This window comes from Pelodiscus sinensis, chromosome 32, assembly GCF_049634645.1.
Source record: "Pelodiscus sinensis isolate JC-2024 chromosome 32, ASM4963464v1, whole genome shotgun sequence".
In the NCBI taxonomy this organism is placed as follows: Eukaryota; Metazoa; Chordata; order Testudines; family Trionychidae; genus Pelodiscus; species Pelodiscus sinensis.
Window position 1 is genome coordinate 6,906,257 of NC_134742.1, and position 24,485 is coordinate 6,930,741.

At 45.9% G+C, this 24,485-nt stretch overlaps 1 protein-coding gene and 1 long non-coding RNA gene across 2 annotated transcripts in view; one reads left to right on the forward strand and one right to left on the reverse strand.

Moving 5' to 3' along the window:
- Window positions 1-8,711: 8,711 nt before the first annotated feature.
- LOC142823227 (uncharacterized) overlaps window positions 8,712-24,485 on the forward strand; it is a 77,054-nt gene continuing 61,280 nt past the window's right edge. The window contains exon 1 of the long non-coding RNA XR_012898515.1: window positions 8,712-8,754. This is a non-coding gene — a long non-coding RNA (uncharacterized LOC142823227). The remainder of the gene's footprint in view (window positions 8,755-24,485) is intronic.
- Window positions 22,268-24,485, reverse strand: part of LOC142823065 (killer cell lectin-like receptor subfamily B member 1B allele C) — a 57,495-nt gene continuing 55,277 nt past the window's right edge. Inside the window, 2 exon segments of the mRNA XM_075913343.1 lie at window positions 22,268-22,394; window positions 22,801-22,907. Of these exon segments, the coding sequence (XP_075769458.1) occupies window positions 22,268-22,394; window positions 22,801-22,907 (234 nt within the window).

Sequence of the window (24,485 nt, forward strand, 5' to 3'; positions counted from 1 at the left end):
GCCCCCACTGTAGATTTCCCCAGTCTGAATTGAGCTGCAGTTGCCTGGTAGCTATCTGGTGTTGCATGGGAATTGCTCTGTGGAAGCTTGAGCTTCTCCACTGTCAGATCAGGTCTCATTTGGGTGTCCCTACACATCAGAGCAAGGGAACGCCATTCGCAAAGTTCCATGAAAGTGACCTTGCTCATTCTGAAGTTTTGCAGCCACTGTAGCTCATCCCATGCCTGCAACACTTCGCAGTCCTACCAGTCTGCTTGTCTCATGGTACCAGAAACAGCATTTCACTGTGTCCAGAGGATCCAATGCCAGCTGTACTAATTCGCTCAGCACAAGGGCTTGACTATACAGTGTGCTTATGGAAACTTGAGAAGGACATTCCTCCTCACCTAGTGGTAATGGACCTCTTGTCCATTCATCTGAAGAAGTGGACTGTGTCTACAAAAGTTCATGATACCATCTATGTATTTTGTTAGTCTCTAAGGTGCTACAGGACAATTTGTTGTTGTTTTTAAAAAAATTTTCAATGACTTTAACTGCAATCCTGGGGAAATAAGGAAAATTGCTCATTCCCCATCAAAGTAGGATACTTTGGAGTAATATATAAATTTGTATTTGTACCAGGTATCAGAGGGGTAGCCGTGTTAGTCTGAATCTGCAAAAGCGACGAGGAGTCCTGTGGCACCTTATAGACTAACTGAAGTGTAGGAGCATAAGCTTTCGTGGGCAAAGACCCACTTCGTCAGATGCATGTAGTGGAAATTTCCAGAGGCAGGAATAAATATGCAGGCCAGGATCAGGCTGGAGATGACCAGGTGGATCCAATCAAGGAGGATGAGGCCCACTTCTAGCAGCTGATCTGGAGGTGTGAATTCCAAGAGAATAGAAGCTGCTTTTGTAGTTAGCAAGCCTACACCTACAAGACCTTCAACAAGCATTCTGTAAACTGCGATACCCACACGAGGAAGTGAGGAGACAGATTGACAGAGCCAGACGTGTACCCAGAAGCCTCCTGCTACAGGACAAGCCCAAGAAAGAAACCAACAGAACACCACTGGCCATCACCTATAGTCCCCAGCTAAAACCTCTCCAACGCATCATTAGTGATCTTCAGCCCATCCTGGACAATGATCCCTCGCTCTCACAGGCCTTGGGAGGTAGGCCGGTCCTTGCCCACAGACAACCCGCCAACCTGAAGCATATTCTCACCAGCAACTACACACCGCACCATAATAACTCGAACTCGAACTCAGGAACCAATCCTTGCAACAAACCTCGGTGCCAACTCTGCCCACATATATACACCAGCAACACCATCACAGGACCTAACCAGATCAGCCATACTGTCACTGGTACATTCTCCTGCACATCCACCAACGTAATATATGCCATCATGTGCCAACAATGCCCCACTGCTATATACATCGGCCAAACAGGACAGTCCCTACGTAAAAGAATCAATGGACACAAATCTGATATTAGGAATGGCAACATACAAAAACCTGTAGGGGAACACTTCAATCTGCCTGGACACACAATTGCAGATCTAAAAGTAGCCATCCTGCAGCAAAAAAACTTCAGGACCAGACTTCAAAGAGAAACTGCTGAGCTACAGTTCATCTTTAAGTTTGACACAATCAACTCTGGATTAAACAAAGACTGTGAATGGCTTGCTAACTACAAAAGCAGCTTCTATTCTCTTGGAATTCACACCTCCAGATCAGCTGCTAGAAGTGGGCCTCATCCTCCTTGATTGGATCCACCTGGTCATCTCCAGCCTGATCCTGGCCTGCATATTTATTCCTGCCTCTGGAAATTTCCACTACATGCATCTGACGAAGTGGGTCTTTGCCCACGAAAGCTTATGCTCCTACACTTCAGTTAGTCTATAAGGTGCCACAGGACTCCTCGTCGTATTTGTACCAGGACACTCAAAGGGACCATATTGGTACCAATCGTGGTACCTCTTTTGATTGGTTATCATACAAAATTGGTCATAGGTTAGCTTAGGTAACCAGAATCTTCCACTTAATCAGCCTCATCAGGCTTGATGACTATGATTACTTATTCCGTAACTCCTCTCTGTATTCCACACAGACCAGTGTCTGTATCAAACACATTACATCTCCAGATGTACTTACCCATTATTTTCTGCTCCCCAATAACTTGTGGTTTCCTATTGGGCTGTTAGTCTGTACAAAGATGACTATATTAGATATTACAGGCCCCAAGATTTATACTGCCTTGTCAAAGCTAATGTCTTACAGGATACAAGCCTGTAGGTTGCTAGCATTACTGCTGTATCTAATGCAAAGCAGACTATAAATGTAGACATCAATATAACGAAGCTGGAATACAGTTGGAGTAAATATAACAAAGGCAAACTAGCCCACCAGTTATAGCTCCCCCTTAATAAGGTGATTGTTAATGAACCCTATAACATAAGATGAGGACTTGACCCTTAACCCAATAGATAGCAGATAGTTAAAGTGGGAAATGCCACAAGCTTAATGAGTATGTGTGCCTTAAGGGCTTGGAAAAAATTTGATCCTGTGACCCTGCACTCCAATCAACCATAAAGATAATTTAAGATGTATAAACAGTAGTAGGATATTGGCCAATATTGCCATGTTATCCTTCACAACCAAGCCTCCTGCATAGTTAACCTGATAGATTATCAACAACAATGACGACTGATCTTGTCAGTACCTTCCTTCTAGACACACCACAGTGTGTCCGCCTTATAAACATATTGTAATTACCAATGTACTGAGACCCTTCTTTAGAGCAACTGGCCACTGGTGGAATTTTCATTTGAGTGATCCATTACCAAGGGAGGCACATTGCTGGGTTCATTGTAGACATTATCTTCAAGGTGATGGAAAATAGGCAAAAAGGCTATGAAGAGGACACATAAGGTTTTGCTGTAATGATCTTAATATGAGTTTTAATTAGTGCAGTGCCATACCTGATTTGTTTTATTGACACTTTTTGATAAGAATTAAACTGGTGGCTTTTTCTGTTTCCTGTTATAAAACAGCAGTTATCAATACAGTGTAGCCATTGCTAATTCTTGGTTAAATGTATGACCTTCTTCAATCCTAAACATATAAGAAGCTGTAATATGTTCAACAGGCCTGGGCAAAATACGGCCCGTGGCCCACCTAGCCACTGGATCCAGCCTGTGGAGGCAGTGGGGAGCCCCAGATAGATTCCCATGCAGCCCTGCATGGTGTGCAGAAACACAGCTGCCGGGCTCTGTTTCTGTTTTAAAACTGGAGGGGAAGGGGGAAGTTTTAGGAGCCGCCTCACCCCCAGCACATTCCCATTGGCTGGTTTCTGGCAGAAACCAGCCAATGTGAACTGTTTGTTGGAATAATAGGCTGTTAAGAAGAATCAAGTCCCCTCTCCTAGGCTCAGTTATTCATGAAGACATGGCCAGGTGCTCAGGCAGGTTGGCTGGCTGGCAAACATTTTTAGCTCTGCAGGCAGGCAAGCTAGTTTGGCACCTGACAAGTAAGTCTCTTGGCCACAGCCTGCTTCTGGCACCCCAGCCCTTTCCTGCCCCAGCTCTCTACTCCCCACACTCAACATACCCAAACTCTCTGTCCCCCTCTTACACCCATACCCCCTCCCAGATCTGGCACCTCAATCTCCTGCCCCAGATCACAATCCCCTCCTACCCTAAGTCACATCCCAACTCCCTGCACTCCAGTCCCCTGCCCTAGGTCATAACCACCTGCCCCACCCCAACTCCCTTCCTGACTCCAGTCTCCCTCCAGCACCCCAGTCCCTTACCCCAGGCTTCCTTCTACACCAAACCTCCATTCCAAACCCCCGCATCTCCATTAATATCATGGAAGAATGCGGCCCTCAAACACTTTCCAGAATCTTGGAGTAGCCCCCCATCAAAAATTATTGGCCACCCCTGATGTGCATACTGCAAACAGAACTGATTTATGTCATACTATATCCATAGCTACATCGCACATAGACGTATCCACTCTGAAGCTACTGATGAGAAGATAAATTCCTGTTCAGTTTACTAAAGGGCTGCATCTAGACTGGCAAGATTTTCCGCAAAAGCAGCTGCTTTCGTGGAAAAACTTGCCAGCTGTCTACACTGGCCGCTTGAATTTCCGCAAGAACACTGACGATCTCATGTAAGATTGTCAGTGTTCTTGCGGAAATACCGTGCTGCTCCCGTTCGGGCAAAAGCCCTCTTGCGCAAATGCTTTTGCACAAAAGGGCCAGTGTAGACAACGCGGTATTGTTTTACACAAAAAAGCCCCAATCACGAAAATGGCAATCGGGGCTTTCTTGCGCAAATCATGTCGAGATTGGCATGGACGCTTTTCTGCAAAAAGTGCTTTTGCGCCAAAGCATCCGTGCCAATCTAGACGCTCTTTTCCGCAAATGCTTTTAATGGAAAAACTTTTCCGTTAAAAGCATTTGCAGAAAATCATGCCAGTCTAGACGTAGCCACGGTGTCCTGGTTACATTTACTAGCTTATAACAGAGGGTTGCACTTTTACTTGGCATATCCCTTAACAATATGTTCCTTTAAGATACATTTTGGTTTTGTACATCTATGACACCAACAATTTATGCAATGAACTCAACAATGTCCATATCCAGTCTTCCCCCCATTTTTGCATATTGTCCTCTTGGAAGAGATTATATTGCTCTGAAAATGATACTAGTGCACAAAACAGTGCCCTTGCACCAAAAAGGCTACGTCTCGATTGGCATGATTTTTCGCAAATGCTTTTAATGAAATAGTTTTCCGTTAAAATCATTTGTGGAAAAGAGCGTCTAGATTGGCAAGGACCCTTTTCCGCAAAAGCACATTTTGCAGAAAAGCGTCCGTGCCAATCTAGACGCGTTTTTGCACAAAAAAACCCCGATCGCCATTTTTGCGATTGGGGCTTTTTTGCACAAAACAAATCTGAGCTGTCTACACTGGCCCTTTTGTGCAAAAAGGACTTTTGCCCGAATGGGAGCAGCATAGTATTTCTGCAAGAAGCACTGATTTCTTACATGAGATCGTCAGTGTTCTTGCGGAAATTCAAGCGGCCAGTGTAGACGGCTGGCAAGTTTTTCTGCAAAAGCAACTGCTTTTGCGGAAAAACTTGCCAGTCTAGACAAAGCCAAAGTGTCTCTGCACTTATCAAGGTTGTTCCTCACTCTGGCATTTCAAGTGCAAGGTGGAGGCTTGCATAAGACTTCAAAAATACATTGCATCTATAGGTTTCTGTTTTTAAAAACTCCCCGGGTATGTCTACACTACCCCGCTAGTTCGAACTAGCGGGGTAATGTATGCATACCGCACTTGCTAATGAAGCCCGGGATTTGAATTTCCCGGGCTTCATTAGCATAAGCGGGGAGCCGCCATTTTTAAATCCCCGCTGCTTCGAACCCCGTGTAGCGCGGCTACACGGGGCTCGAACTAGGTAGTTCGGACTAGGTGCCTATTCCGAACTACCGGTACACCTCGTTTCACGAGGAGTACCGGTAGTTCGGAATAGGACCCTAGTCCGAACTACCTAGTTCGAGCCCCGTGTAGCCGCGCTACACGGGGTTCGAAGCAGCGGGGATTTAAAAATGGCGGCTCCCCGCTTATGCTAATGAAGCCCGGGAAATTCAAATCCCGGGCTTCATTAGCAAGTGCGGTATGCATACATTACCCCGCTAGTTCGAACTAGCGGGGTAGTGTAGACATACCCCCCAAGAGCACAGATTTCCTGACTTTCAGTGCTATGCTGCCACCACCCAAGTGAGAAAAAAAAACCTTTTAGAACCCAGGAAGAGTCACTTAGGAACTTCTTCCAGGGGGCTACCCCAAGTTCTTTTGCCGTAAGAGATCTTGAAAAAATAAACTATAATCTCTGATAGCTGAACTCGCAGTTTTAGGCATACATACACAGACTTCCTGTTACTTCCAGGACACAAGAATCAGATCACAGTCTTAAAAAAGGTAAATGTTATTAACAAAACAAAAAGATACACTTAGTAAAGCATGCTTGGTTGCTAGGTATTATAGAGCAACTGAGAGAAAAACAGATTCAGCCTAGTTACTGTGTGTATGTGGCGGGGGGAGGCAGGGAAGGAGGGAGAGCATGGACTCAGCATACAGCAGAGCCAGTCCAAGCTACAGGCTGACCCGGGATGCCTGATTGTAAGGGGCGCTGCGTGGTGCTGCAGGGCCGGGTGAGGATGGGGCCACACATGTGCTGCGTGCCTGGGGCGCAAGAATGAGCTGCATGCCTGGGGCCGGGGCCACACATGTGCCATGAGCCTGGGGGTGGTGCTGCGTGCCCAGCGTGCAAGAATGGGTCGGGCTGGCTCTGCATACAGGTATTTAACCAAACTACAAAACAAAGAAAATATCCTGATCACGTCTAAGTAAACATTCCCTATCATGTATACATTTGTAGCTTTAAGGTCCAGTCCATTTCTTGTGTGATGGGTCATCTGCCATGCACTGGCCCTTTAAGGGTTAACACCAAGCCCTGGGAGAGGACTGGAGAAGTGGAGCCAGCAGCTGTGGCTAGTATGAGCCAATTAGGGCACAGCTGAGGGCTGTATAAATAAAGGCTCCCTGGGCATGGAGATAGACACACTCCTGCTTTATCTGGGGAGCAGGTGGGGCCTGTCTACTAGGGAAGCTGGAGGTTTCCTGAGCCAGGGCAAGCCTGAAGAGTGGCAGGCAGAGCTGTGGAGCTCTGGCCTGATCTCACTCCCAGGCTGCAGGGTCTGAGGCAGGTTCTGAGAATATTAGGGCTAGATCAGGGGTGGACAACCAGTTTAACAAAGAGAGCCAAAGCAGCAGTGCAAAAAATGTGAAGAGCTTGGGAATCTGTATTTAATCAGCCAGATGTTTTTCCAAACCAAATATTAGGACATTGTGGCTGTTGCGGAGGAAGAACCATGCTGTCAGCTACCTAGTGTTGTGAGTTGCTTTTGGCCGGTCCTCCCTGAGAATTTTGTGCTGTTGAGTACCTGGAAAGACATGTCCCTCTTCTGATCCAACAGTGGCATTTGCTAATTTTGCATTCCATGTACTTTCTTTAACTACTATTAAATACATTTTACAAATTTAAAACTTTGTTTCATTGTAGACATACACTCACCACCCTCCCCCCACCCTGCAGTGCCTTTGTCAGGGGATAATTTTGACAATCATTCCAAAATCATGTAACTTTAACTAGAGCCTGATTTTATATTTTGTTGAGTTTGATTATAAGAAATGATATTAATAGATACTATAGAATACTAATATATACATATGTAATCATACCATAGCAATTATGTCTTATATTTTCTAAACACTGTAGCTGTAATATAGATATTAAATGTAATTTATTTTCATGAATATTTTGGAGATTTGCCTAGTGAACTCCTAAATTTTAACTTGGGTTCTGCCAAACAATTGGCCACATTGCTTGACAAATCCCAAAATAAAATTGTTTAATATTTATAAAATAATAGTTTCCATGAAATTGTTCATTGGTGCATACACTGATAGACATTTGTGAAGATTGAGCCACCACTGATCTTTGTAAAGACATATTCAAAGGGGTTAAAGCCTAATCATATACTCTAATTATAGTATAACTAGCATGGTACCAGAAAAAAAAATCATTAATATTTATATTATGCACATTTTGTGTGCAAAAATATTGTTGTTGCAACAAAGTTTCAGAAAACAATTTCGTCATGTATCAACCAGTCATACCACCAATGGATCGAACATTGTCTTTCAGTCCAGGTGCCACAGGAAGAAATCTATGGGTCCCGGAAATCTAAAGGTTGAAAACATTCACCATTTTGGATTTTTACAGGTGAATGTGTAATCTTTAGCCCCTAGATTAGAATATGAGTGAGTGGGTAACTCTTAGCTCTTCTGAACCTGTTTCTCGTTCAAATTAAAATCTGGACATTGAGAAGGGCAGCATCAACTATCTAGTGTAAGACAGGAGATTCTTTAGAGTGCAGGAATAAAACAAGTTTAGGCTTACCCATCTCTAACTGTCTGAAGACCCTATGATGGAGTCTCCTCTTCTGAAAGATCCTAATTCTCTGGGTGCCACCTTTTCCCAAAGACATGTCCAAGTATTGATTGGATAAACTGGGAAGCTATTCAATCTGGCAGTAGTGCCCCATGCTAAAGAACACTTCTGTCTGGTTAAGACCCGTCAGTATCCTTTAAGTAGTGGCAATGTCTTTGCTGTTGCCTCTTTAATGCATAAGATGCTTGTCACATGGTTTCACCGCATAAGGTAGAATAACCTCTCTGATTTGCATTATACTTTTATTCTTTTTAATCATTTTGTAAAACAGTAACATTTAAAATAGACAAATATTAAAATACTAACTTTGTTTAGTCTACTTAAAGCGAAAATGGCAAGAGAAGTTGAATATCTTCTGTTGTAAAATTAAAACTTGTAACAATAACTGGATTGTAGGTAGCAAAGGCAGCTGCATTTTTCTAAGACACTTCCTGTGCAAAGCAGAAAGAATGAACTTTGCTGGTTTCCTTTACTGGGTAAGTTTGAAATCGCAACTAACTTGAGACTTATTTTTAGACCCATGATGCATAGCAACTGATTCAGACCCCCAAGTTTGTGACTGTGATTGGTTAATACAAACGAGTAAGCCATAATATTAATACTTGAATTTCCCCTAAGGGTGTTACCCTCATTTCCGTTCCTATTGCCTCCCACTTACAAGTTCAGAGAGGGAGAAGGATCACTGGTAAGCAAGAGTTTGCTTTCCCTTCTACACTAATACCTAGATGTAGTGTGGTGAATCAGATGGGTTAGATGTTCACTTTTTTAAGGGATTAGTTTTTAATTTTAATATTATTCTAGTAAAAGCAATTTGCTTTGCCCACTTCCTCTTTACTTCAAAATGCTCAAATGAATCATTTCCCCTATGGGTTTTAGTTAGTTAACTGCAATCTGTTAGCTGCTAGTCAAAGATACACATAAGAATGGCTATACTGGGTCAGATCAAAGCTCCATACGGCCCAGTATCCTCTCTGTTGACAGTGGCCAATACCAGATGCCCCAGAGTGGGAACACAACAGGTAATTCTCATGTGATCTTTCCCCTATCACCCACCTCCAGAGAAACAGAGGATAGGGACACCATCCCTACCCATCTTGGTTAATAGCCATTGATGGACCTAACCTCCATGAAACTAGCTCTTTTTTGAACTCTGTTAAAGTCCTATCCTTCACCATACCCTCCGGCAAGGAGTTCCACAGGTTAACAGTGCTGCGTGAAGAAAAACTTCCTTTTGTTTGTTTAAAACCTGCTGCCTACTAATTTCATTTTGTGTCCCCTAGTTCATATATTGTGGGAATAAATAACTTTTCCTTATTCCCTTTTTCCACACCAGTCATGATTTTATAGACCTCCGTCATATCCCCCTTAGTCTCCTCTTTTCTAAGCTGAAAAGTCCAAGTCTTTTTAATCTCTCTTCATATGGAACCCATTCCAAAACACTAATTAGTTTTGTTGCCCTGTTCTGAACCTTTTTCAATGCCTTTTTCAATGATCTTTTTTTGAGATCAGGCGACCACATTTGTATGCAGTATTCAAGATATGGGCCTACTATGATTTTATAGAGGCGAACCATGCAATCAGTGCCCCCACCTCCAAACCCCTCTGATATTACGCCATCATTTGGCACCCCATTTAACTTGGCGCCCTAGGTGACTGCCTAGTTTGCCTAATGGACAGGCCGCCCCGATCAGGGGTGATCAGACAAGATCCATCCAGAATAAAAATCTAGTTTCTGCTGACTAAAATGGATTTGATACTAGGATGTGAGGAGGTTAACTTAATGTCCCCCAAAGACCTTAGCTGTAATCCCAGATTTCATATCCCAGACCCTTGGGCCCACATTCCAGTTGGATCCATCTTCCCTAGGTCTCACAGCATGACTTTTGTATGGGGGTCTGGGTAGAGAAATCACGACTTAGAGCCCAGAACATTTGAAACAATAAGAAAGATTCCGCCAGACAAATGCATGCTGCTAAATAAGTGAGAATCACAATTTGGTGAGAATAGCACCAAGTCTCCCTGCAGTGCTCCTTGGAGAGATGGGCTGTTGCCTTTCAGGGTGGCCCAAGGGCACACCTGTCGAGGAACGAGGACATCAGCAACGGATGGTGTGACGCTGGGTTGCAACAACAGAGAAAGAAAGAACGAGTGCAAGGTCAACAACATGCCCCTCAGGAAGGGGTGGGGCAGCAAACATTGGGCTCAAATCGTGCAGAGACTACCACCCTAGCAGAAAGGTGATAGGGGAATGTAGGCCCACTCAACTCCACTGCTTCCCAGCCTAGGACTCTGTCCTGCAACCAGCTCAGTGGGGATCCTCCCCCAGCCCACTGACTGTGAAACCACCAAACTATCAGCTGAAAATCCCTGGGCTACTTGCTGCCTGCGCTCCAGGTCAGGCATCTCAGGTCCAAGTCCAGGGTGGCATCTGATTCGGCCACAGGGCTGGCAGGCAGCTATGAGTGGGACACATCAGCTTCCCTCTCTGGCCTGGCAGCAGAATCCAACAAGAGGTCATGTCCGGCTGCTTCCGTGGTGCTACCCCAACTGAGCTAGGGGCCTTGCCTCATATTCTTCCTACACCACCCTTCCACTTCTGGGGCATGAAATAAGCTTGCTCTGGCTTCCCCCACCCAGGCAGAGAGGGAGGTTTCTCACCCTCAGGCTAGTCACCCTGGCTCCCAGCACTGTCCTATGGACCCTCTGGGTTAGATTGTTTTCTGTCTGAAGACCTCTGGACTGTCCATTGGTGCAGTTAAGGTAGACCAGGCTGCCACCAGTGCATAGCACCCTGTTTTAGGATTTATCCCACAATTTACCCTCCAATAAGATAACATGCCCCCCGCCACCTTAATATACTGCTGTCAAGACTGATGGGGCTATTTTCAAACAGCTTGAAACATGTTCTTTGTAAAAGGCTATTAGCCAGGGGATAAAATGGTGTCATTGGCCTCTGTTTGTCAGAGGCTGGAGAGGGATGGCAGGAGACAAATCGCTTGATCATTGTCTTTGGTCCATCCTCTCTGGGGCACCTGGTGCTGGCCACTGTCGGCAGACAGGCCACTGGGCTAGATGGACCTTTGGTCTGACCCAGTACGGCCGTTCTTATATTCTTATGTTCTTATGTTAACTGTCACTGAGGTGTGGGGAGCCACTGAGCCCTGCATCCCCATCCGCAGCCAGATGTGACCCAACCCCATCAAGGTACTGGTACAGTGCCTGGGGAAACTGAGGCACATACATGGCATTACTACAGGACAGCAGAACTCACATGCAACATAAAGCAAACAGAGTAAATAGAATTCCCACTTTATCACACTCTGTCATTAAAATGTCCTTTCTAGGAACTATTACTTTGACTAGGAGAACAGGGGAGATGCACATAGGGTTGCCAGGTGTCTGGTATTGAATTGGAAAGTTTTGTATTTTTGTCTTCTGTCTGATAAAAAAAATTCAGAAAATGTTCAGTATTTTCTGATTTTTTCCGAGCCAGGAGGTGAAAATTCAGGCAACAGTAGTGCTTACCAGGGAGCTGTCCAGCCTGGTGAAGGGAGGCAAGATAGCGGCCAGCTGCTGGCAGCCTGTTAGGGCCAAAAAGCCTCTTAAAGACTTAAGAACTTTTGGGGTCCTTTTTTTTTGTTTGGTATTTTCTCTCAAACCATCTGGCAACCTTAGATACACACACTGACGGCAGGGCCTCCCTATACAGCTCTTTGTCTCAGATCACACCCAAAGGTGGTAAGAAACATACGCAAGAGAAACCGTTCCCTTCCCAAACCTGCAAACACTCTTGCTGACTGAGCAGGCAGGGCCATTGTGCACATCACAGACACTTGGCTGCCTGGCTGATCTATGCTCAAGCCAGCCAGGAAAACGGTGTCTGCAGCTCAATTGCTCAGCTGACTGGCACTCTGGCTGGTCAGGAAGCACACTGGGAATGGGGAGGCTAGGGAGTCGGGGGGTGTTCTGGGACTGGGGGCAGTAGCATGTGGGTAGGGGCTGACTACTGCTGTGGGGGGAAAGCATTGCTGCACTGGGGGTCAGGGGCAGAAGAAGAGGGGCCTTAGGTGGAAGGGGTGGGACTGGGGCTTATATTCCTCAGCTGGGCATTTGCCCAGGCATGGCTGCATTTTAAGTGCAGGCCAGCCCTACTGTCCAGGGAGTGGAGAGAGCAGACATGAGATGGAGAGAAGCAGAAAGCTCTGTCATCAGCTGTTCTGGCCTTGTTCTTCCCTTTTTACACAGCCTATCCCAGAAGGGTGCAGTTAGTTACTATCTGTACAGAGCAGTTGTCACCAGCCCATGACCCCGCGAGCCAGGAACTTCCCCTGCTTATTGCAAGACATGTGTTTTAGTTTGATTATTAGTTTTTAGTTGCAGCCTCGCCTGTGTACTAGTGTAGATGCAAATATAAAACTTTATTATTTCTATGGTCATTGTTCTTCCTGTTAGAATAGTACACTTTATTTTGGTAATAGGATGGGGCATAAACATGAATGGGGCATAAACATGAATAGCTTACAGCAGGGGTGGGGAAACTTTTTTGTGTTGGAGGCCTCTGACCCACAGAAAAGTCAGTTGGGGGCCACACATAAGAAAGAAGCAAGAAAACCAAAAGCAACTCTCCCCCCCCCAAAAAAACCATGGCCCCAGACTAGAAGGAGAAAGACACCCCAAAGATTCCCCTCATACTACATAGGGGGAGGGGAGCAGAGCAGGCTAGTAGATTTATGTGTTCCGGCCCTGCGGGGGGATGGTGTGAGGGTTGGAGCACAGTGCTGGGGTGGTGGGAACCTCAGGGGCCAGATCCAGGCAAGTCAGGGACCCATTTTTTTTTAAAAGAGCAGTTTGAAAACAGGGCAGATGGTCAGCCCTGTGCAGGGGTGCACAGCAGGCCTCCACAGTCCCAGACTGCACATGGGGGTGGGTGGTTAGTCACACACACCATCTTTTAGGGATTGGCTTGTTTTGAAATGGGATTAGCTTGATTTTGGGCTTATTGTGAAAGTTGGGGTGCTTATTTACACCATGAAATTTGGCAACAGCTGTGTGAGACCTCCACTGCCTGCCCCAGGGGCCATGCAGGTGCTAGGGGCAGCGACCTTCAGTGACTGACCCCAGGGTCAGGGCAGGCTCCTGTGTGTATGGGAAGCAACCTGTAGTCACTGTGCATCACAGTGTAGCTGTGTAGACACCAGCCTGACCACTCACTGGGGAGAGATTCAGGTGCCAAGGGGAGGGGAAGGAGGAGTCAGAAAACAGGGGATAAGAAAAGGAAACAGGAGAAGGCAGACAGCAGTAGGGAGCAGAGGGAAAGAACAGGGGTAAAAGGGGAACAGGACTGGAAAAGGAAAAAAGAGAGAGTTGGGTGGAGAGAAAAGCCAAACACAGAATCGGGAAGGGGGGGGGGGCAGCCTGCAGTGACTGCAGCAAAGAAAACCTGGAGCTGAGAGGGACCCCCCTCAGCCACGCCCGGAGGGGGAGGGACAGAAAAAGGGTGGTTAATATGATGGGTAGGCGGTACTGAGGGCAGCCAGTGTGAGCAGGGAAGTTACCAGGGATTTCCTTACACCCCTCCTATGGGGGTGTATATCCCCCCTGAATTTCCCCAACCCCCTCCCAGTTTTGTGAACTCACCCCTCATCGGCCCTGACACCCTCCCTAATTTCAGTTCCTGGGAGGCTACAGCCAAGGACACACCGTCTATGGGGAATTGAGCTGAGCAAGGGGGGGTATGTGGGGGGGAGGGAGGAATCAGTTTCTTGTAAGTCACATGATTTCCCCCCCATGCGCCTTTCCCCGGCCCCTCCCCGCTGCGCTGATTGACTCTCGGCTCCTTCCCTCCCTTCCCGGGCGGAGCCGGCCGCGATGCAAAGTAGCCGGGTAGCGGAACGGGGGAGCCGCGGCCCCGGCAGAGCGAGCAGCGGGAGGCGGGGTGGGCTACGGGGCAGGGTGATTAGGGGCTGGGAGAAGGGGACTTGTGGGCGCTTCAGTCCGCTCTGGGGGTTGCTCCAGTCGCAGCCGGGCTGCGAACCCGTGTCCGAGTCTGCGGCAAACACTGCAATGGCTCCGGGCCGGGGGAGGGAGAAGGGCGGGGCGAGGAGTTGCCTCCCCCAACTCTTCAGCCACCGCCCCTGCTTACAGGACAGTCAGTAAAATCCATCCTGGGGGGGCTGGGACCCTCTTCCTGCATCCCAAGCCCGCAGAGACTAACACCCCCCGCCCCACAGCGGAGCAGAATTGCACCCGGAGAAGTCCCCTCCGTGCCTTGTTGAGTGGTAATAACATTTCCTGGTCTCTGCTGCCGTGCCTGGCCTGAGGCATCCTTGGATTGAATGAGCCTTTTTCACAGCTGCTCTGTCCCAACCCAGTGGCAGCTGCCTGAGGTAAAACAAAACACAGGACTATGCAGCAATTTAAAGACTAACAAGATGGTTTATTAGGGGATAAGCTTTCGTGGGCCAGACCGGCTTCCTCAGATCAAATAGTGGAAGAAAATAGTCACAACCATATATACCAAAGGATACAATTAAAAAAATGAACACATATGAAAAGGACAAATCACATTTCAGAATAGAAGGGGGATGGGGGAGGAAGGTGAATGTCTGTGGGCTAATGATATTAGAGGTGATAATTAGGGAAGCTATCTTTGTAATGGGTAAGATAACGGAAAACTTTTCCGTTCAAAGCATTTCTGGAAAATCATGCGGGTGTAGACGTAGCCCAAGAGTATCCAGCCAAAAGAAACTGCATTTTGAAACAGAACTGTAAACACAGTGACCTCCTGAGGTCTCTTCCACTCTGTGATTCTATGAAACATTTTGAAAGGCTGTGCAGAACAGCTTGCAAGTGTTGCTAGCAGAGGCAGGAAGCAAAGAAACTTGCACCATTGGTGGTTAACAAGTGGTAAGAAGGATGGCCTGCCCATACCTGCTTTTGGGAGTAGTTAGTAAACAAGTCTATTCTACTACACTGATCAGCGGGAAGATGCTTTATAAAAAGGTAGCTCTGTTGCTGAGAGTGACCCACCACTGCACTTTGAAGTGTTAAGTTTTACTACTGACATCTTGCCTGTTGTTTTGTTGAAAAGTAAACCCCAGAATGTTTAGCAGAGCTCAGTTCACATAAATGGGTTGTAATACCCATTCAGATGGATGTTACTGGATGAGAAAATAGACGTAGGCCTTGTCTAAACTGGAAGAATTTTTTTGACAAAATTTGATGATCAAAAAGTGTTGAAAGAAAATCATTGTTGGGTGCTTCTACTGTCTCCCTCTGTCTGGATGGCACGTACACACATGGGCAGTCAAACAATAGTGACAGCAATGTTTTGGGGGTAGCTCCCCACAATACATGAGTCCATGCTCACAGTCCCCTGATGCACTGATTTCTATCCCAGCATTTCATGGGTTTCCTTCTTCAGTTTGCAGCATTTTTCTACATCCTTTTTCTGCTCACCCCACCATCTTTAACCACAACAATGGATCCTGCAGTGCTCTCTGCTGCACTGCTAGCTGTCACATCACGAATGGCAATAGAGTTATCTTGCATTTGTGAAGGCAATGACTGCCTGGCTGCTGATTTTGAGCAGCCATACCTCTGGGCTAATAGAGGGGCACAAGTTGGGACAATGGGGGTTCAGAAAGGCTTTGAGGCTATACCTTGAAGATGAAAACCGGTAATGTTTGTTTCACCTTGGCACTGCACTGCAGGGTATCCCAGCAAGCTGCATAAAATCTGCCCATCAAAATTCCCAAGACTTGAGGGCAATTGGAACTGCATAGCCTCCTCTCCCCGAATACTGATCAGATCCAGAAGCTCTGCCGTGCTCCACGCGGGAGAGTGCTTTCTGCATAGAGCCACCATAGTCAGCAGGATGTAAGACCTCCATGCCAAGCAAACAGGAAATGGAATCTGAAAACTCTCCAGAGCTTTAAAGACTAGAAGAAAGTTTACTGAATAACAGAGCTGAAACTTCTGACCAAAGCACTCAGGATGGGCATTGTGTGACGCCTTCAATAGTGATAAAAATCAAGTGTGCCTTAAAGGCAAAAACTTCTGCTTTAAGAGTTTTCTGATGCAAATGGAGGTGGTTTTACAATGTTGCTAAATGGAGGAGTTCTGTGGCTGAAAGTGGTTTTGCAGTGTGTACACCTCCATTGTTTCACTGTTGCCAAAATGTTGCCTGTTAGCAAAACAATTCGATCAGCCTTAGACCACCAGGCTTGCCCCTCTCCCCCCCACACCACTTTGAGCTATACCAGAATCATAGGAGTGTAATGTCAGTCAGAGCTGTATGGCTTGGACCAGCTGCCCCTGGGGCAGGGAGTGCCCTGGGTCCCAGGGTATCCCTAGGGATGGCCCTGACATCAGTACTCCCAAAAGGCAAATGGACCCTATGGATTCCTGGACCAGAGAGCTGAGAGGCAGAAGGGCTGGTGGTGTGGCTGGGAGCCCATGGTACAGCCAGAAGCCATGTGGTGGGTGGCTGGCAGCATGGCCATAAGCCCTGCAGCTGAGGTGGGGACAGTGTCCAGCAAGTCCAGACAGGGCCAGGAGCACTGCCAGCTAAAGACCATAGGCTGGAAGTGGAGCTGGCAGTGAGGTGGGAGTCGGTAAGGGACTTCCTCTGGACAAGCAAATTTCCTCATTCAAGACCAATTAGATGCCAAACCCTCAAAAGTACGTGTATTGGTATAATTGCATCTATATCTTGGCTTTTGCCAGTATAGTATGTAGAGATCACCAAAAAGTCTCACTGCTGACATTTTACTGTATTGACAAAAGTCTCTAGGGTAGACTTAGCCTTAGAGGAGAGCAGCGAGTGAACAATTAACACCACTGCTTGAGATGTTGTTACGTTAGGATTGCTCAACAGGGCTTAGGAGAACTGTAATGCTGTTTTCCTCCAAGATCTTTACATGCATATTAGGCATCAAGTTGCTTTTAAGCTTCTAATTTGCAAGAATTCTGTTTATAAGCAGCTTGTTACAGCTGAAGTTAAGTGAGTCACTCAGAAGGATAAGAATCCCAGTCTTGAATATGAAACAAAATACAGGACTATGTAGCACTTTAAAGACTAACAAGATGGTTTATTAGATGATGAGCTTTCGTGGGCCAGACCCATTTCCTCAGATCAAACAGTGGAAGAAAATAGTCACAACCATATATACCAAAGGATACAAATAAAAAAAATGAACACATATGAAAAGGACAAATCAAGTTTCAGAACAGAAGATAAATGTCTTTGAGCTAATGATATTAGAGGTGATAATTGGGGAAGCTATTTTTGTAATGGGTAAGATAACTAGATTCTTTGTTAAGACCCCGGCGTAAAGTGTCGAATTTTAGTATGAATAACAGTTCAGAGGATTCTCTTTCAAGTGCAGTTTTAAAAGGCTTTTGGAGCAGGATGCAGGTAATTAAGTCGTTGAGTCAATGTCCTTTTTGGTTGAAATGACAAGAAACTGTTTTTTCTTTGTGGTCCTGTCTAATATCTGTTTTGTGGGCATTGATCCTTTGGCGAAGTGTCTGAGACATTTGCCCAATGTACATAGCAGATGGACACTTTCGGCACATGATAGCATAAATTATATTTCTGGATGCGCAGAGTTCCTAGGACTGGGGCACCAGCAGCAAGGTCCTGCAGCCTTTCTCTGCTGGCTAATCCACAGACCCATCCACTAGGCCACTCCACCCCCAAGAAGACCCAGCCACAGGGATCTTGTCAAAGACTTTCTGGAAGTGTAAGCACACTGCATTCACTGGACCCTCCTTCCCCACATGCTTGTTGGCCCTTTAAAGGAATTCTAGTAGATTTCAGACTTACATGGTCTTTGGGAGCAAGACCAGCAGCAGCAAGTGTAGGAGGTCATGCCCCCAATTTTGGGGTCTGATGCCCTCTAGTGGCCATTTTGTGGAATTGACTGAATTATGGCTTCATTGAACAGTAGCAGCCTTGGGAACTCCCTGTCACAGGAGGTTCCTGAGTCCTAGAGCTCAGCAGGATTCATAATAGGACTGGACCTTGATGTGAATCATGAGACCATCCAGAAGAGACCCTGTGTCCTGTATAAAGGGGGATGAATCAGCCGTGCTCTCCTGACCCTCCTGGTAAGCCGCTCTCTCTGGATCAGGGTACGACTGGAAGGAATAGAAAACTTCCCGCTTTGGGGGGATGTTCCCTGGGGCAGGTTTTGCCACCACTGCCCACTAGGGGGTGTCTTGCCTCCTTCTGAAACTGCTGGTGTTAGCGGTGGCGTCTCGCAGAGAGCAGCCGTGTAGCTCATCAGTCTATTCCAATCTGGCCGTTCCTGCGCTTCTGTTCCTGCTCGTTCCCCGTGGAGACACGAGGAAAGCATCAATCTCCTACCTGGGTGTTTTCTGCCTTCTCCATCTTCTCTCTGTCTCTCTCATTGTCTCTCTCTTTATTTTTTAAGTGGAAAAATCTAAGCAGCCTCCTCCCTGCCCCACTGCTGCCCCTGGGTGCCTGGGAGCCCAGCGATCGCCGGTAGCACAGGCTGGGCTGGAGTCAGGCTGGGACCAGCTCCTGTACGGGAGAGCCTGGGGCTCCAGCCTCCCCAATTTGGCACCTGCTCAGAGCCTTGGTGAGAGACTCCCCCTGAGCAGGGCTGGGCTCCCTCAGTCAGCTCCAGTAGCTGCCTGGGGCCTGCAAAAGTAAGAACCTGCCTCCCCAGCCAAGCCGCAGGCCCAGAGTTCCCTTTGGGTGAGGCACTGAGATTCAGCTGAAGGTGAGGCCTGTTCTGTTCCCCCTGCCCTGCTCTGATGGCAGGGGTCTGTCTGCCCCTCCCATGCCATCTGTCAGCCGACGGTCAGGACTCCCTATATCTGTCCCTTAAGACCGGCTGAAGTTTTTTTAAATTGTGCTTTGTTCTATTACAGCAACTGAAGGAGTCAGGTTAAAACTTAAACAGTTACAGGTTTATTTGAGGAAGCTTATAAATCATATGGTTGCAATGGCTATTGTTCTATTTCTTAACTACTAGCAAAATATAGATCTTAAAAATGGTTACAAAGAAGATAAAGATAGAAAAATAGAAATAATGGTACCAAGTAACAGCTTACTCTTTCTATGTGTACACTTAAGACAGAGGACCACATCAAGGTACAATTTTTACCCCCTTCTGTGCCTCTCGACTCCAGCATGTCAGGCCAGGGCCGGTCCCTCAATTCCTAGGAAAGACGAAAATACGAGGTGGGGGTCCCCATAGAACCTTGGGAGGTCAAACACCTAACCCGACCAGCAGGTAGAGGGTAGAATGACACTCAAAGTGAGTGTGTGCTGGACCTATCTTTTATACTCATGGGGTCACGTATTTCTCTTTCTTGTCTGTCATGCCAAATGGGGCTGGTCTGTCTGCTGTGAGACCAGTTCTTACAAGGGAGTTGTGAACTTAATTTACACTTGTAAGAGAGAATAACTAAATTGGAATTACTGGGGATTCTTTTCTCAGTGGGAAATTCCTCTCCCAGGGACTATGTGTGTGTTCGAATCAACATAGGTGCTAGCCGCAGCCTCGAGGCCAGCTTATTGACTTAACTGCTCTCTATCCACATATCTGTTTTTTTCAGCTCCTCAGGATCAGATGAGCCAGCATAGACTATGCTGATATTATTGTTCCTTCTCTGCCCTGTGCTTCAGAGAGGCAAATAAGATGGATGATATGAGGTTAGTCTGTCTGGCTACACCATCTCCCGCCTCTTGTAGTTCCTCCCCTCTCCCCAGGTCAGCTTCTTGTGTTATGTTGGTGAAGGAAGGACTTACGTTTTGTTATTCTATTTCCCCACACCATTCATGATTTTCTAACCCCCAAACATATTCCCCCACCCTTTTAATCATTTCTTTTCCAAGCTGAAAGTCTGAGTCCTGTTAATCTCTCCTCCTATGGAAGCTGTTCCTCACCCCTAATAATTTCTGTTGCCTTTTCTGTACCTTTCCCAAATCCAATATAGATCTATTTTTACATGGAGTGACCAGATCTGCACACAGTACTCATGATGAGGTCATACACTGATTTTATGTAGAAGCAACACAGTATTTTGTCTTATTACAGGCAGTCCCCGGGTTACGTACAAGATAGGGACTGTAGGTTTGTTCTTAAGTTGAATTTGTATGTAAGTCGGAACTGGTACATATTGTAGGGGAAACTCTAGCCAAACATTTCTCCAGAGCTCAGTTTTATTCTCCCACACCTCACTTCCCTCAGTCCTTTATTCTCAAGCTGAGGTGTCTGCTGAGAAAAGCCACTCCGCGTCTCCCTGGTCTTCTGGGAGGGAGGGGCGCTAGCTTCGCGTCTCCCTGGTCTGCTGGGGGGAAGCAGCTAGTGCGGGGTTGCCTCACCCCGTTTGTAAGTAGGGATCTGATGTAAGTCGGATCCATGTAACCCGGGGACTGCCTGTATCTATTCCTTTCCTAAAGATTCCCAATATTCTGTTAGCTTTTTAGTTTTTAGACTGCTGCTGCACGTCGAACAGACATTTTAAGGGAATTATTCACAATGATTCCAAGATCTTTTTTGAGTGGTAACAGCTATTTTGTATCTATAGTTGGGATTTTATTTTTCCACGTGTATTACTTTGTACTTCTGAGAACTGAATTCCATCCGCCTTTGTGTTGCCCAGTCACCCAGTTTTGTGAAATCCATTTGTAGCTCTTTGCAGTCAACTTTGGATTAGTCCCCGTTCATCCTTTTTTCAAGAAGAATTATAGTTTCAACAGTAATCCAAATGTAGATCCCAGCAGCACAATACTCATTCCTATTCTTCCTCCCCTCGTCTTTCAGGTGAAGTACTCAGCAATGTTTTCATGATAATCGAATGATCCTTCAAAGACAGGAATGCCTGGCTCTTTGTTCTTCTCAATCACCCTGCTCCTCCCTCTTTTTATAACAAACTTCTTTTCCCAAAGGCAAAGCTGCAAGCTGCTCAAACTCTGTTGCATTTTAAAACTGTCCTTGGAGTCAGGGCATACAGCTGTAAACTGACCTGAAGTATGAAATCCAGGGTGTTCAAACCTTAAAGGGGTGTCTACTGTCCCCCTATCTCGTAAATGGCACCCTTATATCTGACATTCCTTTCTGCAGACTTCCATCCCTGCAGTCCCTCTGTCCTGCTCTGCTATCGACAGGCAGCAATGCAGCGGGGCTGCCCTGTGAGACGCAGAGTGTTGGGGCTCCTCTTGCTAACCCAGCCTCTGACCTGGGAACGCCCCTGTGAAAATTTGCCCTGGGGGCATAGCTTGACAAACACACCCTTTGCTTCCTTTTTCAGAAAGCTCCTCTTTCCCCTCTGCCAAAATTATGCTGCCCATGTTTACGGACTGTTGATTTTCACATCTGCAGGCTGCACGCCGGGGGTAGATTTGTATTTTTAAGGATCTTAAAGTATTTATTTTCTTACAATTCTTTTATTAGAAACTGCAATGCAAATTATGTGCGGTCTGCTAATTTCTTACCAAGTTATTTCCAGTTTCATTTAGATGCCTTCTCAGAAGCATTTTTGATTTTTGCAGGTGTCTGCGCTGTGGAACCTTGCACTGCAATATGTTGTCTTACTCCTCTCTGTTACTAAATATCTTGAACTCTTTCCTGAGATTGGAGCCAGTTGCTGACAGAAAACTGTCTTTAAAATAGCTCAGCTGTGTCTTGGCATACATGATTATGCCATTAGCATTGTTCTAGAGCGGGGATTCAAACCTGGTTCACTACCCACTTGGCTATTGGATGGGGTTAGCTGTTATCTCCTGTTCCAGTACTCTTGGAAACTTTACCTGATTTATTATTATTATTATTATTATTATTATTATTATTATTATTATTATTTCACTTGGGCTGAAACTATTCAGTGAATTCAACTCCAATGTGGGAATAGTCTTGTTTGATTATTTTTGCATTTTTGGGAGAAATAAACACACACCCCCCCATACACACACACCTCTATTGTGATGTCACTTCACGGGTTCTCCCTTCACTTTAATCTTCCAGCCTAGATAGGACCTGAATTCCAAATGCAAGAAAAGGTTTTTTTCAGCTCTCTTTAGCCACCTTATAAAAGGGAGGGCAAGCCCATTTTTTTCTCTTTGAAGCTTCACATTCTTCAGTATTCATCATTCATGTGACAGAGAGAAACCAAAGAAGATTTTTGTTTGCACCTAGAAAGCACAGCTTACTGATGTCTCTCTATACCAGGAAAGCACCTTTTTCACAAATCCATTCAGATGTAGCACTGCAGCTTTCACAATGAATCTCATATGCTTTTATCACTCCACAGTTGTTGTTCCCTGCAGGGAGATGTACTGCCTTGAACCTAGGAAACAACATAAACAAGTCGCTGTTTAGAAATTTTGAACAAAATTTCCAGCAGCTTTTCCTCACTCTGACACCTGTCTCATATTTCTTCCTTAACTGCTGAATTGTTCCTTACAGAGCCTTGGTTCATAGAAACTCTTCCTAGCCCATGACCCTGTAGTAGCAGCAGTTTGGCCTGGGTCTATTTCTGGAAAACACGGGTCCATATTACTAAACGCAGCCTGCAGGATTAGCCCGACTGCTGATGGAAGCCGTGAAATGAGGCTCAGGACGGATCTCTCTGTGCCTAACTGTTGACATCCCTCCTGCCTGTACGTAGCCTCTGCTCTCATCATTGCTGAAAAGCAACAACCCTGCACCCTCTGCTGCACATCTTACATTGCCCAGAGTATAAAACCTCTCACAGTGTTGTATTTAACAGGGAGCGATCCACCCAAGTCCAGTTCCTTGTGGGGGATGTACTGGTGAGTCCAAGCCAGACCCCGTCTTTGGAATTCGTTTGAATGAAGGTCTGTGAATGACAGGGAAGAATTAACTGAAGCGGGAAGGCGGATCTAATGGTTAAGGTGCTAGGCAGAGACTATGGGAGTTGGGTTCAGTTCCCCACTCCTCCGCTAGGTCTACTGACAGCAATTCTGGGACCCAGGTACTACTATACAAGGTGGGTCCTGGGAAGGGATGGATCACAGTGGTCCCTTTGAAATTGTCACCCAATGGGCTGATCATACCACTGAGCCTTCCTACCTGCCAACTAGAATGCCCTGCTTCACTGTCCTTCTGGGCTAAAAACCCTGATGTACCCTAGCCTAGGCACAGAATTGGAGTAACAGCCCCCGGTACAGTAAGGGTGCATCTACACAGCAGAGCATAACTCAAAAAAAGCTATACAAATTGAGCTACATCAATTTTGTAGATTATTTCAAAATAGCTTATTTCAAAATTGGGAGCATCTACACAGCATTTATTTCGAAATAGAGCTCTCTTCCTCTGACTTCCCTTACTCGTCATACTATGAGAGTTGCAGGAGGCAGAGTAAGAGGTCCTCCAGCTTGACAGTATTTCCACATTATTATGAATTAGCTGCCTGCTGTGTAGATGTGGACTAAGTTATTTTGAAATCATGTTGCTGTGTAGTCGTACCCTAACAGACTGAGAACTGCTCAACTCTGGGAGAGCTCAGCTACAGGGACTTTTCAGCATCCAGGAGCACAACCCCAAATAGAACCAACCCCACAAATACATTAATCTTACACAGTATAAAAGCTTTACAGAGAGAAAGCTCATATGTTTTTTCTCTCTATCATTGAAAGAGAGAGATGTTGTCATCCCCCCGCCCCTCAGGTAACAATTTCTTAATTGGTTGCAAGTGAAAACAGACAGATCAAAGTACATTACTAAGCAAAAATAAAACAAAACAAGCCAGTGAAGCTTAATACACTGGGGCCACGGCTATACTATGTGGAAGTTGGAAGCTCCAGAGGTTTATCTTCTGGCATTTGATTTAGTGGGTGTAATATAAACCTGTAAATCAAACGCTGAGGGCAGCTCAGGCTGGCGTCCAATACTCCTCCTTTTGTGAGGACTAAGGGAAACCAACAGGAGTATTTCCTCCCGTTGGCCTCCTACTGTGGGGATGGCACTGAAATTTGATTTCAGATACGTCAACTCTGGCTATGGAATTAAAATAGCTGGAGTTGCGTATCTTAATTTGACCTTCCACCGTAGTGCAGACTTGGCTTAAGAGAAATTGTTACAAATCATGTTTCTCATCCTGGTTTTATTTAAAATGCAATTCTTCACAAGCCAGGGCTGAACTTTTTCTCTAACCTGGGTCTGAAAACACCCTCTACCCCACTGGTTACAGTCCTTTTCTTTTCCAGGTGTTCTTGTGTTTCCTCTTAGAGTGGGGAGGCAGTTTCAAAAGCCAGCTGACAACCATTATTGATTGCTTCTCATCCCTGAAATAAAATTTTCCCAGCGTGGAAACTCTTTGTTCCGGTCTCTTCTCCACCTAAAAAGGACCAAATCCAAGATGGATTCCAGCAGCAGTTGGCATGTCACCAGTCTTCATAGAACCAACCACAGTTTG